The sequence below is a fragment of the Protobothrops mucrosquamatus genome, unplaced genomic scaffold (genome assembly GCF_001527695.2).
Source record: "Protobothrops mucrosquamatus isolate PMUCROS unplaced genomic scaffold, P.Mucros_1.0 scaffold303, whole genome shotgun sequence".
In the NCBI taxonomy this organism is placed as follows: Eukaryota; Metazoa; Chordata; class Lepidosauria; order Squamata; family Viperidae; genus Protobothrops; species Protobothrops mucrosquamatus.
In genome coordinates, this window is record NW_015386645.1 from 686329 (window position 1) to 703479 (window position 17151).

Here is a 17151-nt window from a genome sequence, read left to right on the forward strand (position 1 = left end):
CCCCAGCACAACCCAGCAAATCCAGAAAGTCCCCAGCTAAGCCAAAATAACCTGCCATGAGAATGATGGAGGCTGTGGAATCCCCCACCTCCGCTCATCAGGGGGAAAGAACTCCAGCCTACACCGCAGGGCCGGTGGACACCTCAGATGACAGCTCGGAGGGCGAACCCTTGGTAAGTGGACGCATCGCACCCATCCTCAAGACAGTGACTATATTAATTCCCCCCATGCCCGAAGCCATGAAGGTGAAAGCCTTAATAGACTCTGGCTGCACTCGCTGCCTCATTAGCCCAACGCTAGTGGGGAACCTGGGCATTCCATCAAGGAGACTGGAACAACCAATCTCATTTGGCCAGTTAGATGGGTCCATAGCAGGGGGAGGGTGCCAGCTACCCTAGCCACTTTACCAATACATCTCTCCTTGGCAAACATGAGGAAGACATAACGTTTGTAGTGACCCCAGGCATGGAATGCCCGATGATCCTAGGGATGGAATGGTTAAAAAAATGGAACCCCTGGGTGAATTGGAGGATGGCAGAAATCAAATTCCCAAAGGGTGACCCTATGGACTTAAAATCCCATGGGGGGCTGCCAGAATCAAGAACAGAAGAAGCATCCATGGGAGAGGAAAAGAGACTGCCAGAAATACCAGAGGAATACAGAGACCTTGCTAAAGTTTTCAGTGAGGAGAGGGCGGATGAGCTCCCCCCCCCGACCCACGGACTGTGCCATTGAATTCAAGCCTGGGGCAAAACTCCTGAAGCCCAGATTATACTCCATGAGCCCAAAGGAGAAGGAGGAAATGGAAAGATTCATAAAGAAAAACCTAGAAAGGGGATTCATTGAGCCAGCCAAGCCTAAAGTGGCTGCTCCGGTCCTCTTTAGAGAGAAGAAGGATGGCTCTTTACGCTTATGCGTGGATTATAGGGCCCTGAATACAATCAGTGAAAGCAACCTATACCCTCTACCCCTCATGAAAGACATATTGTCACACCTCTCAAAAGGGATTTTTTTTTCTAAACTAGACCTAAGGGAAGCTTACTATCACGTGAGAATTAAGGAAGGGGATGAATGGAAGACCACATTTAACTGCCCCATGGGGTGCTACCAATTCAAAGTCTTGCCATTTGGATTACAAGGGGCCCCTGCAGTATTTATGCAACTAATCAATGACATTCTAAGGGAGCACCTATTTAAGGGGGTCCTGGTTTACTTAGATGACATTCTTATCTTCACCAAATCAAAAGAGGAACATGTCAACCTAGTCAGAGCGGTTTTAAAGAAACTGCGAGCCGCCCACCTATATGCCAAACTCTTGAAATGCGAATTCCACCAGGAAAGGATAGACTACCTAGGTTATTGCATATCCCCACAGGGCATTGAAATGGACCCAGAGAAGGTCAGAGCAGTATTAGAATGGGCACCACCCCGCACAAGAAAGCAACTGCAAAGTTTCCTGGGCTTTGCAAACTTTTACCGCCAATTCATCCCCTCATTTGCCCAGATAGCCCTGCCCCTCACGAACTTACTAAAAATGAAGGGAACATCCTCAATAAAACCTAGCCAGCCACTAACATGGACAATGGAGTGCTAAGCAGCGTTTGAGAGATTAAAGAGACTTTTTTCTGCCGAACCAGTTCTGAGGCACCCAGACATGGATAAGCCCTTCGTAATATAGGCGGATGCAAGTGGTGAGGCAGTGGGGGCTGTACTATTACAAGAAAACAATGAAGGGGTATTGCAACTCTGTGCATATACATCCAAGAAACTCACGGAAACGGAACAGCGCTGGCCTGTGTGGGAGAAAGAGGCATACGGGATACGTTGGTCATTACTCATGTGGCGCCAGTTCCTTGAAGGCAACAAAATCCCTTTCCAGGTGTGGACTGACCTCAAAAATTTGGAAGCCCTGAAAACACCCAAGAAGCTCAACCCCAAGCAAGCCCGCTGGTCCCAACATTTTCACCAATTCCAATTTATGCTCAAGCATTTGCCGGGGGGGAAAGAACTTCGTGGCAGATGCACTATCTCGCATGCCCCAATATAACAGCACACGAGCCACTGACTCTAAACCGATGATGGTAGAATCACAACTGGCAGTGCCAGTAACCACCAGAGCCCAAGCTAAATTAAAACCACAGCTGAGTAGCCAAACCGGAATTGAATTCCGGAAAAGTTTGGAAACAGATGAATGGTTCCAGAAAAACAAAAATGTGTGCACAATGAGAGACGGACTGCCTTGGGTGGGGGAAAAGTTATATATACCAACAACCCAAAGAGTCACATTCATGCAGCTTTGCCATGACACAAAATCAGCAGGGCATTTTGGATTTGTAAAAACATTACACTTAATTAAACGGCAATTTTGGTGGCCATCCATAAAAAAAGGACATAGAAAGTTATGTGGGAAGCTGCCCAAAGTGTGCAACAGCAAAGAGGTTGCAAGGGAAATTGCCCGGACTGTTACAAACAGTGGCAAATCCTTCAGCCCCCTGGACGGAAATAGCCATGGATTTTATAGTGGAATTACCAGAAAGCAATGGGAATACTGTTGTCTGGATGGTCATGGACCTGTTTTCCAAACAGGTGCACTTTATCCCTTGCCAAAAGATTCCCACTGCAAAAGCCTTAGCGAATCTTTTTGTCCAGCATATTTACAGATTGCATGGGGCACCCCAACATATCATCTCTGATAGGGGAGTGCAATTTACGTCTGCATTTTGGAAGGAATTTTTATCCCTCTTAGGGACCACTCAGGGACTGACATCTAGCCATCATCCACAGGGAGATGGACAAACAGAACGGTGTCACTCAGTACTTGAGCAATATTTAAGATGTTTTATTGATTTTCAGCAGAAAACTTGGACGGACCTACTCCCTTTCGCAGAAGTTGCTTACAATAATGCAGTCCACTCCAGCACAGGTTACACTCCTTTTCAAATAGCCACCGGTCAAAGTTTCAACCCCATGCCAGAATTAACCCCAAACGAACTGGCGATTCCATCACTGAAAGAATGGATGGAACAATTACAAAACACCTGGCCAATAGTTAGAAAAGCACTAGATGAAGCTAGGCAGGCATACAAAGAGCAAGCAGATAAAAAAAAGGGTTGAGCCTACACCATTCATTATAGGAGAAATGGTGTACTTATCTACAAAATACCTGAAGTCCCTACAACCTTGTAAAAAACTGGGACCAAAATATATAGGGCCTTTTCCAATTAAAAGAATCATAAACTCAGTAACAGTAGAATTAGAATTACCCAAAAATCTCAGGCAAATACACCCAATTTTTCATTGCAGCTTGCTGAAAAGAGAGCATCAGTCATCGTTACGGCCAAAAATCCCCCCCCCACTACCTCCAATCATGGTGGAAGGCGAACAACACTTTGAAATAAAGGAAATCCTAGATTCTAGGAGATATCACGGAGCGACTCAGTACCTAGTTGCCTGGAAACACCTTCCTGCCTCACAAAACGAGTGGGTCCATAAACGTCATGTCAGAGCCCCGAAGCTATTAAAGAAGTTTCACACAGAGTATCCTAACAAGCCTGACTAATTTTTATACCTGTTTTGTTTTCTTTCAGGTGGATCTCTCTTATTTTTAAGGGGGCAGGATGTCAGAATCCAATTATATTTAATCTCTAGTTATCGACTATGGAAAACCCCATTTCTGCCCTCTCTGGATTCTGTCATACGATGAAAGGGAAGGGGGGTGAACAAAGGGGTTTTATGGCCCTCACTTCCTTCGGCACAACTTCAAAGGGACTGAATGTGGATACCACCAAAAGGACTCATCAACAACAATAGGGCTATCAGCTTTCATCTACTCCCCTCTGAAGTTTCCTTTCCACCGGCAGTGAGGAAAAAGGGGATGGAAATGTAACACCTGGGATTGCCGCTGGAAGGACGGTGGGGTGGGGTGGGGCTGTTGGGGATCCCTTAAAACCTTGAACCAAGGTTTTAAGGGATCCCCAAGTCCTGTCTAGAATGCCTGCAGCTATTTTCCCTTAATAAAGATGCCTGTTGGAAGAAATATTCCAAGAGTTCTGTCTTCTTAAGGTTCAAAGTGGGGTGGGTCCTGACAGTTGCAAAAGGTAATCACATGACCCCCAGACACTGCAACCATCATAAATATGAGTCAGTTGCCAAGCATCTGAATTTTGATCACATGACCATGGGGATGCAATGGTTGTAAGTATGAAAAATGGCCATAAGTCCCCTTTTTCGATGCTGTTATAACTTTGAATGGTCACTAAACAAACTGTTGTTAAGTCGAGGACTACCTGTACAAATTTCCTGTATTTTTGGTTGTATTTTAATAAGGAGACTGGGACATAATTATATATGGTCATTATACCATTGCTACAAAAATAAATCTAATGGTGGGCCAAGACTTCTGCACAGTGCAATATGTGCCCTTCCTCAAGAAGTAATTGCTCAGCCTAGTTGTTTTTGATAATTATAAAACACTCTCCAACTTCCTCTTTCTGCAGAAAGTTGTGGATCAGTAGTTATGAAAAGCACTTGAAGAAATGGATTATCAGTGCTAGTTTCAAACTGGGATCAAGCAAGAATATTAAACCACATTAGACCACATTGATGTACTATGCTAAAACCAGATTAAGGGGCATGCAGACCTCCTGATTCTAAGTGATCTCTTAGCTCTGTTTTGGACCACCTCCAGGAGTTAAGTATGATGAAATTGTTTGGCTGTAGTTTCTCCTCATTCTTCAGGGGCAAGTTTCAGAAAACCTTTCTCTTTGAGAACAGGGTTCTGTCATACCCTGGGTTCCATCCTACTCAGGATGAACTCTGCTGGTACATAGGAAAGCCACTAATTTCTGGCTATTTAGAAAGCCTTTGGGGGACTGATAAAATAATGAGACATCTGTTGTTATTTAACATGTCTTTCCTCAGAACGTTGCTGAATGTGATCCCACCATCACAACCACCATGGTCTGTTTTATGGTTTAATTTTTTTATTGTATTGGAGTAACTGCCACTTAGAATTAACTGGTATTGAAACACTTTATTAGTACAAACAAACAAACAAACAAACAAACAAACAAACAAACAAACAAATAAATAAATAAATAAATAAATAAATAAATAAATAAATGAATGAATGAATGAATGAATGAATGAATAAATAAATAAATAAATAAAGGATTGTTAACTGAGTATCACATTTTAATCAGGCAAAATAAATCATTTACTGAGTGGAATGAATGAATGAATGAATGAATGAATGAATGAATGAATGAATGAATGAATGAATGAATGAATGAATGAAGCAAGCTAATCAGTCAGCTAATCATTAACCACAACAGAAAAAAATGGATACTGGAAACAGATATTGAAATTACAAGCTTATCAAAAGTTTCTTGGAGTACAGCCCATTGGCCTCCCTAAAATTTGATCTGTATGACTATTTAAATCCTCATAGATAATAGAACCAAGAACAAACATCTGCCTCCTTCCTTCATAGTTATCCCTGTATTTAGCTGGTACGTCTACAAAATCAAGATAATCAGAGTCACTTGGCTCAGAATAAAGCTGTTCACATGATCTGGGACTTTATATCCAGACTTGCATAGGAAATTTTACCTATGGACAATTAAATCCTCCCACCATTGCATACCGGCTCTCTAAACATTTTAAGGTGGGGAACTGAAAGAGGTGAACCTAGTTCATTTTATATTAATTTAAAATGTTCATGTATACAGCTAACTGCTGGAAGTGGCATTTAGACTACAAAAAACATTGTTAATAGCTCACTGAATCTAAAGGAGAAGCCAGTAATGGTTTATTCTATTCATTGTTTAGAATCTATATTATTTTTAAATTGTTAGCCGAATGCCATAAGTCTTTAGTGCTTTCTTCTGAGCAGTTCCTTATTATTTAATTCAGGTTTCACTATAATGATATAGATTTTTGGAAGAAAAATACAAATCAGTAGGCCAGCATTGGAGGCCAGGATGGAGAAGATCTCCACAGCCACCATATATTTCCCCTTGGTACTTAAATAAGCTGGGAAAAAAGACAACCAAACAGCGCAGAATATTAGCATGCTGAAGGTGATAAACTTGGCTTCATTAAAAGTATCAGGCAGTGTCCTGGCTAGAAAAGCTACTATGAAGCTCACAACAGCCAAGAAACCCATAAAGCTGAGGACACAGTAAAACATGACATTTGAGCCTTCATTACATTCTAATATAATTTCTTCAGGTAAAGAATGCATGTCAAGATCTGGAAATGGAGGAGCGACAGCCAGCCATGTTATACAAATAATTATTTGAAGAAAAAAGCAGGAAAAAACAATGGAGTTGGCCAGAGGTTTCCCCATCCACTTCCTTATTTTGGAATTAGGCTTGGTGGCTTTAAAAGCTAGAACCACAATTACAGTTTTACCCAAGACGCATGACACAGCTATTGTAAAGATGATGCCAAAAGCACTTTGTCGAATAAGACACATCACCTTCTCAGGCTGGCCAATGAACAGTAAAGCACAAAGGAATGAGAGCAGGAGAGAAACAAGGAGAGTATAAGTGAGATTCCTGTTGTTGGCTTTGACAATGGGAGTGTCTTGGTACTTTATAAAAAGTCCAAACACCAATGCTGTGATTAAAAAAAGTGAGAGTGCAAGAATGGTCAAACTAATCCCTAATGATTCTTTGTGTGACAAATAGATTATTTCTTTCGGAAGACATCCATCCTGTCCATGATTTGGAAATTGTCCTTCTGGGCACTGAATGCAATCATCCATGTCTGAAAGAGAATTCATGTCTACCATCAATATGTCATATTGCCAAAGTCCTTAAAAAATCAGTTAAGATGCATCTAAAAGAGACAGCTTTAGTCTTTCCCCTCACTGAATTAATATGCTATTGGCTGGGAAGTATTGGTTTATAAATTGGAATATTTAGTAACCCCATTGTATAAGTCACTATCATATATCTGAAAATTATTATTTCCTAAGGACATCCTTGGTATTTTGTTCTGTCTGTTTTATACGCAATGCATTTTATTCATGTTATATGTGTAACCTGGTTTCTTATAGTTTTAACAATATACACAAAACAATATCATGCATATCAGAGGTTATATAGGACTATATCTTCATCTGCAGATGCTACCATCATGATTTAATTGAACAACTGTTAAAATATAAGGTCAGCTTTGCACCTTACATATATCTATCAATATTGTGTGGGGTGGGGGTGGGGGTGGATGTGTTTGTGTGCATGTGAGAGAGTTTTGAAGACAGTATTAACTCTTGGTGTAAATATTTTAGGAATTGGTTTGCCATTTTCTTCTTTCCAAGACCAGAGCGTCAAAGTCATCTAGCTGATTTCATACCAAAAGGTGGGACTAGAGCTTATGGTCTCCTAGATTCTAGCCTGGTGTCTTAACCACCATATCAAATTGGTTCTCATATCTGTATTTGTTTCTGTATCTATATTTACACAACAAATGTTTCTGACCCATTAATACATTAGGTTCTTACCCTCCTGATTTGAAATCTTCCCTTTTGGACAAGGAAAGCAATCATAGCAACAAAATGGCAGGCCTTCCTTTTTTCTCTTACTAAAACCTTTAAAGCAGTTGTCATTGCATATTGAAATGGGACAGGTCTGAAGGTAAAAAAATAGAAAGACACCATTTAAACAATGACAGATATATTTAATTTGTGTTGGAGGGAAAAAGGCAAAAAAAAAAAAAAAGGGTTGGCTTACCTGATTTGAATTTGTATGTGGCAGCTTGCTATTTGGTCTGAATAAAAGGATGAATGTTACTGATAAATCTGGAGTTAGAAGGGCATAATTTAAGATTTGGGTGGCATAGATATCTATGATACAATAAAGCTAAGGTTAATGTAAATATTAAAAATAAGTTTGTTAGATTTACTGAGTATGTGCAACAAATATAAACCTAGGCTGTACTTTAAAATACCTTTGTAGCTCTCAGCATAGGAAGCATTTGATAGAAGAGAAATGTAAAGTAACAGCAAAAGAAAAACTGGTGATAGAAGGATGTTCAAATCAATGGGTTTTATACATGAGTTAGTAGAAAGATTTAAAGTAGATAAGAGAACTTTTGGTTTTGAGCAATGTAAGACTGAATTTGAAATGAAATTGTGTACAAATGATGAACATGTTATTGCTAAGATGCCTAAACTTTTACTGAAATATGAAACAGAAGAAGTAAAAGAAGGAATGATAAAATGGGCTAAGTTCTTTGGTTGTAATATATACATTGGGATCAGTGGGAGAATATGTGGTCAAAAGGTTTGAAATTAAAGATAATTTTTATAAAATGATGCTTCATGGTGCATGTCACCAGAACTCTCTAAATGTTTAAAGGATCTTCAAATGTGTGCTGCAAATATAGCATACACAACAGCTACTGCAACAACACCATCCACACCACCATAATGTTAGCACTACCTATTGTTAAGACTGACTCTGTGCAATCCAATTTTTCTTTGGTGAAAAGATCTGGAAACCCAGAACAAATGCATTAACTTATACCTGATTGAACTTGCTAGGCCATACAATATTATTCTCGTCAATGGTGAATGAAGTATTTGATGACACATGTGGAACTATCTTTCCAACTTTGACTCTAAGAAAAGAATTGTTTGGAAATGTCACCCAGTTGATAATATCAAATGCAGCTATTCTTTCACCATTTTGGTCAAAATAAATCTTTTCTCCAGCACTGTTGTTAAATGAAACTTTTCTTAGAAAGTGATGTAACTAAAATATAAAGGGAGAAAATTCATAAGGATAACTAATAAGTGGAGGATGTGCTATTTTTAGGAAGGAAGGAAGGAAGGAAGGAAGGAAGGAAGGAAGGAAGGAAGGAAGGAAGGAGAGGGAGGGAGGGAAACATGCAAGAGGTACAAAGTACAAACAACTATTCTATGAACAATGTTTGGAGTATCAGTAGTATAACAACTTTACTGAATCTTTCATTTTCTACTCCTTTTGTTAAGGCTGTGCAAAACATTGAAGAGGTCCTTTGTTTTGTTTATGCTTTGAGTAAAAAGCCTTTTCGAAACCACACAGCCTCTCATTTTTAAAGAGTATAACAAACCTTCCATATTGCTCTGTTCTGTGTCATTCTGACAGATTTTCCAATTGAGGAACTTTCAGGATGGGATTTTCAGGAGTTAATCCAGGGATGAATTAATCTTGTCATGGTTTAGTCTACTACAGCTCTCATGACATTGTTAAACCAAAAATCTCCATGACTGTAAAGATATCTAAGTTGGTACAGATACCGAATCCATGCAATTAGATACAACTTGTAATTGTTCAGAATCCTAAAAAAAAAAAAAAAATCTCATTCCCACTCTAGGAAGATCTGGGAGACAGGCCTTGCTGAGGATGCTATTTCAAAAGGAATTTCATCTACCAGGATCCTGTAGCAAAGGCTTCTCAGTGACATTATCTATCCATTTCCTATATAAAAGACTACTTCACCCTAAAGAGTTTCCATAAAGAAGTAAAATTTTAACTTGGAGAAATTCATTATTTTGGGTTTACATATCCTTAGATAAACTGTATAAGATTTTGAAAGGTATATAAGAAGGATTTGAAACCTTGTTTGTTCAATAAACAAGGTTTATTTGGGGTAAGGGTGATAAACAGATGTTGAGAATGGTAATAGGGCTGTTTTAGTACAAATTGTTTAGTAAAGCTATATGGTAGATAGGTTTAAGTTAGTATACTTGTAAAAGATTATTTTCATTGTCATTGTGAATATATTGTGGTACACATTTATTTTATTCATGTTGTTAATAATAATAATGATAAAGTTGGAAGGGACCTTGGAGGTCATCTAGTCCAACCTCCTGCTCAGGCAGGAAACGCTATACCATTTCGGACAAATGGCTGTCCAGTTTCTTCTTAAAAACTTCCAGTGTTGGAGCATTCCCCGCTTCTGGAGGTAGGTTGTTCCACTGGTTAATTGTTCTAACTGTCAGGAAGTTTCTCCTTAATTCTAGGTTGCTTCTCTCTTTGGTTAGTTTCCACCCATTGCTTCATGTCCTGCATTCAGACGCTTTGGAAAATAGCTTGACTCCCTCTTCTTTGTGGCAGCCCCTGAGATATTGGAACACTGCTATCATGTCCCCCCTCGTCCTTCTCTTCATTAAACTAGACATACTCAATTCCAGCAACCATTCCTTATATGTTTTAGCCTCCAGTCCCCTAATCATCTTTGTTGCTCTTCTCTGTACTCTTTCTAGAGTCTCAACATCTTTTTTACATCGTGGTGACCAAAACTGGATGCAATATTCCAAGGGTGGCCTTACCAAGGCATTGTAAAGTGGTATTAATACTTCACGTGATCTTGATTCTATCCCTCTGTTAATGCAGCCTAGCACTGTGTTGGCTTTTTTGGCAGCTGCAGCACACTGCTGGCTCATATTTAAATGATTGTCCACTAGGACTCCGAGGTCCCTCTCACAGTTATTACTATTGAGCAAGGTACCCCCTATACTATACCTGTACATTTGGTTTTTCTTGCCTAAATGTAGAACCTTACTTTTTTCACCATTGAATTTCATTTTGTTAGATAGTGCCCAGTGTTCAAGTCTGTCCAGATCCTCCTGTATCCTAAGCCTGTCTTCTGGAGTGTTGGCTATTCCTGCCAGCTTGGTTTCGTCTGCAAATTTGATGAGTTTCCCATCTATCCCCTCGTCCAGATTGTTGATGAAGATGTTGAAGAGCACTGGGCCCAGAACAGAGCCCTGGGGCACCCCACTATACACTTCCCTCCATGTAACTGTAGTTGGATTCTTGAGTCAAGATATTAAAAATAAATAAATAAATGCTTTCTTATTGCTTTAGGATCTATTCTGCTGGTTAGAATCTATCCCTCTGATGATTGTTACTATTTTCTTGTTTTTAATCTGTTTATTTGCTGTGAACAGGTCATATTATTTTTATTAATAATAATAATAGGAAACGGCTAATATTTCTTTGCAGAGGCAAAAATAGAAAACTCTGTCTTTGGTTTGCTTAAGATTGCAATTCAGCTCTAGCCTTCATTCAATAACATCAGCTTCAGAAAGGGGGGGGGGGAAGAAACCCTGCATAGATCATCCATAGATCCTAACAGTTCATGAAGGAAGCAAGCCACCATGACATCCCTTAGGGCTGGAATTGTTTAATGTTTGCTAAGTGGTTAAAGTAGACATCATAATAAACATTCTACTAATCAGTTAACATAAGATGAATCTGAGAGCTGGAATGAAAGGTTTTTTGTACTCATATATAACCCATTTAATATAAGAAATAAACTCGAAATCACATACAAACAGTACAACAGCAAATATCATCAATAGGCATCACCAAATTCTTTGAAGTCCAAAGTCATGCAAGACTATTGGTGAAATAGAAAGGAAGAAAGATCTTCATCCAGTCTAACACCTTATTTCCTAAGTAGTTTTAAACTTGTTACATGTACATATTTTCCATTTGGTTTTACCTGCCATGAATGTTGATCAAGAAGCTTCTTCTCTTTTGACAAGGTGTGTTGTTTGGAGTTCATCACATGTATTAAGTGCAGGGTGTGTGCCACAGTATGGATAGCATTGTAGATACTATAGCTATGAGCAGTCATTCTATTCTCAAAAACAGAATCAGGGAGAATGTTCAGCTCCTCCTCTCCAGTGCAGGTCCTCTCAGGTCCATCATTTGAGTTTGGGTTAGACAAGGAACATCCAAATACACTTTCCCAAAATAACTGGAGAAAGCCATCTTCTTTTTCTGAGCTAGGTTTCCTGGTCTGAAGAAATGTTTGGAATCCCAATATCTCCTCAGAGTGAATTGCCAAAGCGAGAGCACCCTGAAGGAAGTCTATGCCCGTATTCCTTTGAAAAGGGAGGGATGTGAAGTCCATCTGAGCAGTCATGATCCAAACTTTACTCTCAGCCTTAGTCAATCTATCATATTCTGAAAGTGCAATAAATACTCTGAAAACTAGCATTGTCTGCAGTTCTCCGTGCGTGAATAAGACATTGTAACTGCTTCGCTCAGTTATCTTATAGGTTTCAACCCCTTTTTCTACAAGATTAAATGTGTTACTAGAAAAACTGTGTTTGGGTAAGTTTTGAATAAAATCAAAGCAAATGCCACTCTGAGAAAAAAAGGGAAGGACTTTTTGCACAAGCCTTTCCCCATTCTCATCTTCAACATAAAGCACCCCTATCCATGTCCACCTGAAATATAGAAGTAAGTGAAGAATTCCATTGTATTGATGAGTCCAGTTTGGAAACATCTGTTGAGCAAACGCTTCTTCATGTTTGTTATCCATTGCTGGAGAAGAACCATACATAAGCTAAAGGAGATTTGAAAAGGAGAGCAGGTTTGCAAAATACATTAATATGTATATGTGTGCATATATGTATACATACACACAAATTAACACAAATCCAAGTTGCATAGAAAAAGAAAATAGAAAATAAAAGAACAAAATATACTAACATGTAAATAAAGAGCAAATGTATCACATATGCACTATAAACTATTATAATATTATAGCTTATTGATCCTGAAGAAATCCATAAAATTCATAAAATTTGATAAAAATGTGATAACTGTCTCTCATGTCTAATTTTTTTCTAATGTGGCAATTAAAGAGGCTATGTTAATCCACATTTCAACTGTTATATTTTCTTGAGTTTTCCAGTGTTGGACAGTTATAATTTTATCTGCTGAAATTAAATAGATAAATGGCATTTTCTGAAATGGCATATTTTTTAAATTGTGATTGTCAGAAATTTACTCAGAGAGAGGAGAAATTATTAACTATTTGCAAAACTACTGAGAGATTATTATCTACTTGTCAAGTGCAGTTCCATCTCTCTCTCTCTCTCTCTCTCTCTCTCTCTCTCTCTCTCTCTCTCTCTCTCTCTCTCTCTCTCTCTCTGTGTGTGTGTGTGTGTCATCTATCATTTGTTAATTATCTATCTATCTATCTATCTATCTATCTATCTATCTATCTATCTATCTATCTATCTATCATCTATTTTCACCTATTTCAGGTGAAAATAATCCTGCTTGCAAAACACAACTTTACTAGATCAAGGTGGAACTGTACTCTGCATTGTGGACTATCCTGCTCTAATTTTAGATAAATCCTTGTATTCAAAACATGAAATCAAGTCAAATGTCCACTTCATATTTAAACTCCAGATATCAAGCTTTTGTCAAAACAAAGTTTATTCAATCGTGTTTTTAATGAATTCCAGAAATGTATATTCTGTTTCTTCATGTAATGTACTCAAATAAATTTACTTAGAAAATGAACATAGCAACCATTTTTTAAAAAATAGCAATCCAAATTACAGCAAAACAAAAATACAACATTGGAACTGCCAAAATGTAATCATTAACATGTATAAATAGCAATGCATAATCAACAACACAAAAAAAAAGCCAGGACAAAGAGAATCGTGAACACAGAAGAGTTAAAATTAAGTAATGAAATACTATTAGGTAGTGAGGAAACAAAGTTGGCAACCAAGAAAGCCCAGGAGAACCTAGAAAGTACTTACCTGCGAAATCTTATAGATACTTAAAATGGTGGCCATATGGCGGCATACATTTGAGTCAGGTCCTCCAATGACTGCAACTGCACTACTCCTGCTATCACACTTATAATTTGGAATGAACTTCTTCCAGGTAGAGAAAAGTTCCATTGAGGCAAGATAAGTTGAGCTTGCACTCAAATGACTGTTATAGATCTGGAATCCCAGAGTGATGTTTGGCAAAATGTGTGGGTTTTCATTGATTTCTTTTATTGCAAATGCCAGAGCCAGAATATGTTGGTAATTCTGAGCCAAAATCCTAAAAAAGTAGATGTATTATTGGAGAGAAACTCTATGATAAAAACAAAGCCATCATCTAGAATGATGCTTTTGTTTCAAACAGTACCTATTTTGGTAGCCAACACATCATTTTAAGCAAAGGCAAAATACATATATTTAGGTTCATATGGCAGGGGCAAAAACCGAAAACAGATAAAAAGCCCTTCAAGATGCAAAGAAATGAGGAGACTTGGCATTGCCTGTTTTGAAGTTGCATTTTCCAACCTGCTCTTTAGTTTGGATGGAAGAATTCATGTTGCTGAGAAATAAAATAATGTTAGAAGGGCACAATACATAGTTTGGATGGCATAGTTTTCTGTGGTTCAATAAAGTTAAAGTCAATGTAGATTTAAAAAGTGCCATATTAACAATATGTAATAGATCTTTATCTAGAATGTATAAAAGTACTCTAAATTTGTGTTTGAAATGTGGACAACATGAAGGACCATTTTATCATGATTGGTAGATTTTAGAAAATCAGAAAACTTTGGGTTCAAATACATAAAAACACAAGGAATTTTAAATATAAATATATATCCAGAAAGATAACTCTATTTTGTCTTGCCACTTGCTAAACATTTGGATTTGTTTTGCCATGGAACCATGGAAGATTATCTCTGCTGCAAGATTTATGCACAAAAATGAGAAGTCCCTGAAATATCTGCAGCAGAGGGATGATTGGTGAAGATGATAGAATTAGCAGAGATGGCAAATTTAATTTGTTTGCTTAGAGAAAGGTCAATGACTACATTTATTAGTGATTGGAAACCCCTTATTGACTTTTTCCTGGAAAAGAAAAAAAATAAACTGGTGACATGGCTTTGATAAATAGAAATAGTATATTATGGACAGAAGGGAATTATGATGTAAGCTTAGAGAGGGGGTAAAATATATAAAGTATGTACTTATAACTGTTATTAAAAAAAATCAGAAGCCACTTCTTTATTACTTTTTTTTCTTTTTCTTTCTTTCCAAATCCTTTTTTTTCCCACTTTCTTATTACCTTTCCCTAGTTTTCTTTTTGTCAATTCAAAATTTATATTGTTATTATTCTGTTGAAAACATCTTTAATAAACATTGCATTTTTTTTTAAAAAAAGAGTTTCTCTGTTTAGGTTTAGGTTAGGTGCTATATTGGGTTTATATTTTGCATATAAACCCAATAACAACTCTGTTTTATCATACATGTTCCTGTATGTGTTTTTTTTAAACCTCTCCTCTATCTAATATAAAGATGCCCTTGATTCAACCTATATTGTCCTCAAGTATTTTTCTAACAACATTATAGCATTCAAATTGTAATGCTTATTCTAGGACTTTTTTTTCTCTTGAATTCCCACTCCAATCAGCTTAGGCAGTTAGTTAGATCAACTGTCTTAGATTTTCCCTCCAAGATATAATCATGTTCAAACCCCCCCCCCCCACACACACACCTATTGTGAGACTAGCCAAAGTTGATTAAGTATGTTCCCTGAAACTACATATATTCAGATAAGGGGAATAATACATTTGGTATGACAAGAGGCACAAGGCAATATCTATGGCTGTTGGGTGCCTTCATATATCAGAAGGCTTGTTCTATACAAGACATGGCTGAAATGTTCAAACTTGTTCCAGAAGACAAAATAAAAAACCATAATGTTTAAATTATTAGAAAGCAGATTTTGGTTGCACACCAGAAATAATCTCCTAATGATAAGAACCATTTAACTATAAAGAAGACTCCATCAGGAAATATTTACATAGGAAAAAAAAAATCTTTCCAGATTGGCCATAAGGCAAAAAAAAAAAAAAAATGATTAGCAAGTGGCAAGATAAAATAGCTTTATCTTTCTGGCATAATACTTATTTTAACTTGTTTTAGTTTTGTTTCTACCTGGCTTCTTTTACTGATGTATTGCATTTATGTTTTTTATGCTTTTATGTTTTTAACTGCATACCATCCAGAATCACTCTGTGCGTAAGATGGGTAGTACCTAACTTTGACAAAAATAAATAAAAGTGATAAACAGTAGATTAAGATTATCAACCTAATCTAGAAAAAAGATGCCATACTATAAATTATGCATGATTATATCATCAGAACAAAACTCTAATAATGAAATACCTCTTAAGTTCTCTTTTGAGAACTTCCTTACATGATATCATCTAAGAGATCCAGCGAAGGGGCCATTTTAAAGGTTATTGGATGTAAAAAGACATAACTCTGAGACATAATACCAGCAATGTTGAGTTCCCCTGGATGGTAATATTTATGAAGAATAGGAAGAAGAATCTGGATTCCTAGCAACATTAATACTGATATCAACACCACTATTATGCTGCATTAAAATCTGCTTTCTGGGAAGTCCAGCTTTGTTGGAGTAGTCAAAGATATTTGAGTATCATAAAAACTGGATAATTACTCTCTTATTAAACATGTTGATGCAAAAGATGGGTGTGTCAAATGTCAAGCAAATGTTTATCTTTTTTGCTGTTCCACCTCTAATTGGCAGAGGCTGGATTATTAGAACAATTTAGTCTTAATAGTGTTGCTGCAGCCCAAGGACTCACTTTAATGAAAGAATGAAAGCATCATGATGATCTTGATAATTATAGGATAGATTGAATTGACAGTTATTTAGAACTGCAAGTGTTTTGTAGAATAGGTTGATTCTAGATAAAATTAATAGAACTTGCTTTTGGTTTGAACTGAGAGGGTAAACACCTAATGCATTCAATATGATGGCAGTTAATTGCAATGAATCTACTACATTATAACATAGACCACATTGGATTTATACTTAATGTTCAATATCTTTATTGCTTTTCATTCATTTTGAATGAAAACACAATGTAGAATAAGTATTTCCTTGATTACTTAAGTGAAAAAAGAATCAAGTCTGTGGGTATGTAAAGTAACAAATACAATTTATAGTATTATATATGAAGAGAGTCCAGGATAAATCAGAAGACTAATTAGGAAAGAATAAGCAAGATGGGTGGCATAAAGTCTAAAAATTAATTAAATAAAATAATATAATAATACAACTTAGTGATTAATCACATCCATAATATGAAGATCCTCATTGGCATCTTCATATTTCTACATACATAATATAGCTTTTCTCTACTCTAATTCTTTTACTGATATGTTGGCATGATAAATATAGATTGTTTTGAGATTGCTTTGATCTATTCTAATTCTTATTCTAATTCAATTAGAATTGAATTAATTCTAACTGAAGAAACAATGGATGGAATTTAATCAAGGGGAGAAGCAACCTG

The 17151-nt window shown here is 37.1% G+C and overlaps 1 protein-coding gene across 1 annotated transcript; it reads right to left on the minus strand.

The window, feature by feature from the left end:
- Positions 1 to 5872: 5872 nt before the first annotated feature.
- On the minus strand, positions 5873 to 16072 carry LOC114922512 (vomeronasal type-2 receptor 26-like). Its single transcript, XM_029283958.1, has 6 exons — positions 16023 to 16072; positions 13574 to 13751; positions 11503 to 12354; positions 8535 to 8762; positions 7511 to 7637; positions 5873 to 6771 (listed from the first exon to the last, which is right to left on the minus strand). The coding sequence occupies exons 1-6, from the start codon at positions 16055 to 16057 to the stop codon at positions 5873 to 5875; spliced, it is 2319 nt and encodes a 772-aa protein (XP_029139791.1). The 5' UTR covers positions 16058 to 16072.
- Positions 16073 to 17151: the final 1079 nt, after the last annotated feature.

Bases quoted from the DNA above. Each gene is read 5' to 3' on its own strand.
- LOC114922512 (XM_029283958.1), bottom strand. From the start codon at position 16,057: ATGGCCCCTTCGCTGGATCTCTTAGATGATATCAT. The intron at 13,752-16,022 runs GTAAGGAAGTTC...GATCTATAACAG, and splicing joins GATCTCTTAGATGATATCAT to TCATTTGAGTGCAAGCTCAA. The intron at 12,355-13,573 runs GTAAGTACTTTC...AATCTCCTTTAG, and splicing joins GTATCTATAAGATTTCGCAG to CTTATGTATGGTTCTTCTCC.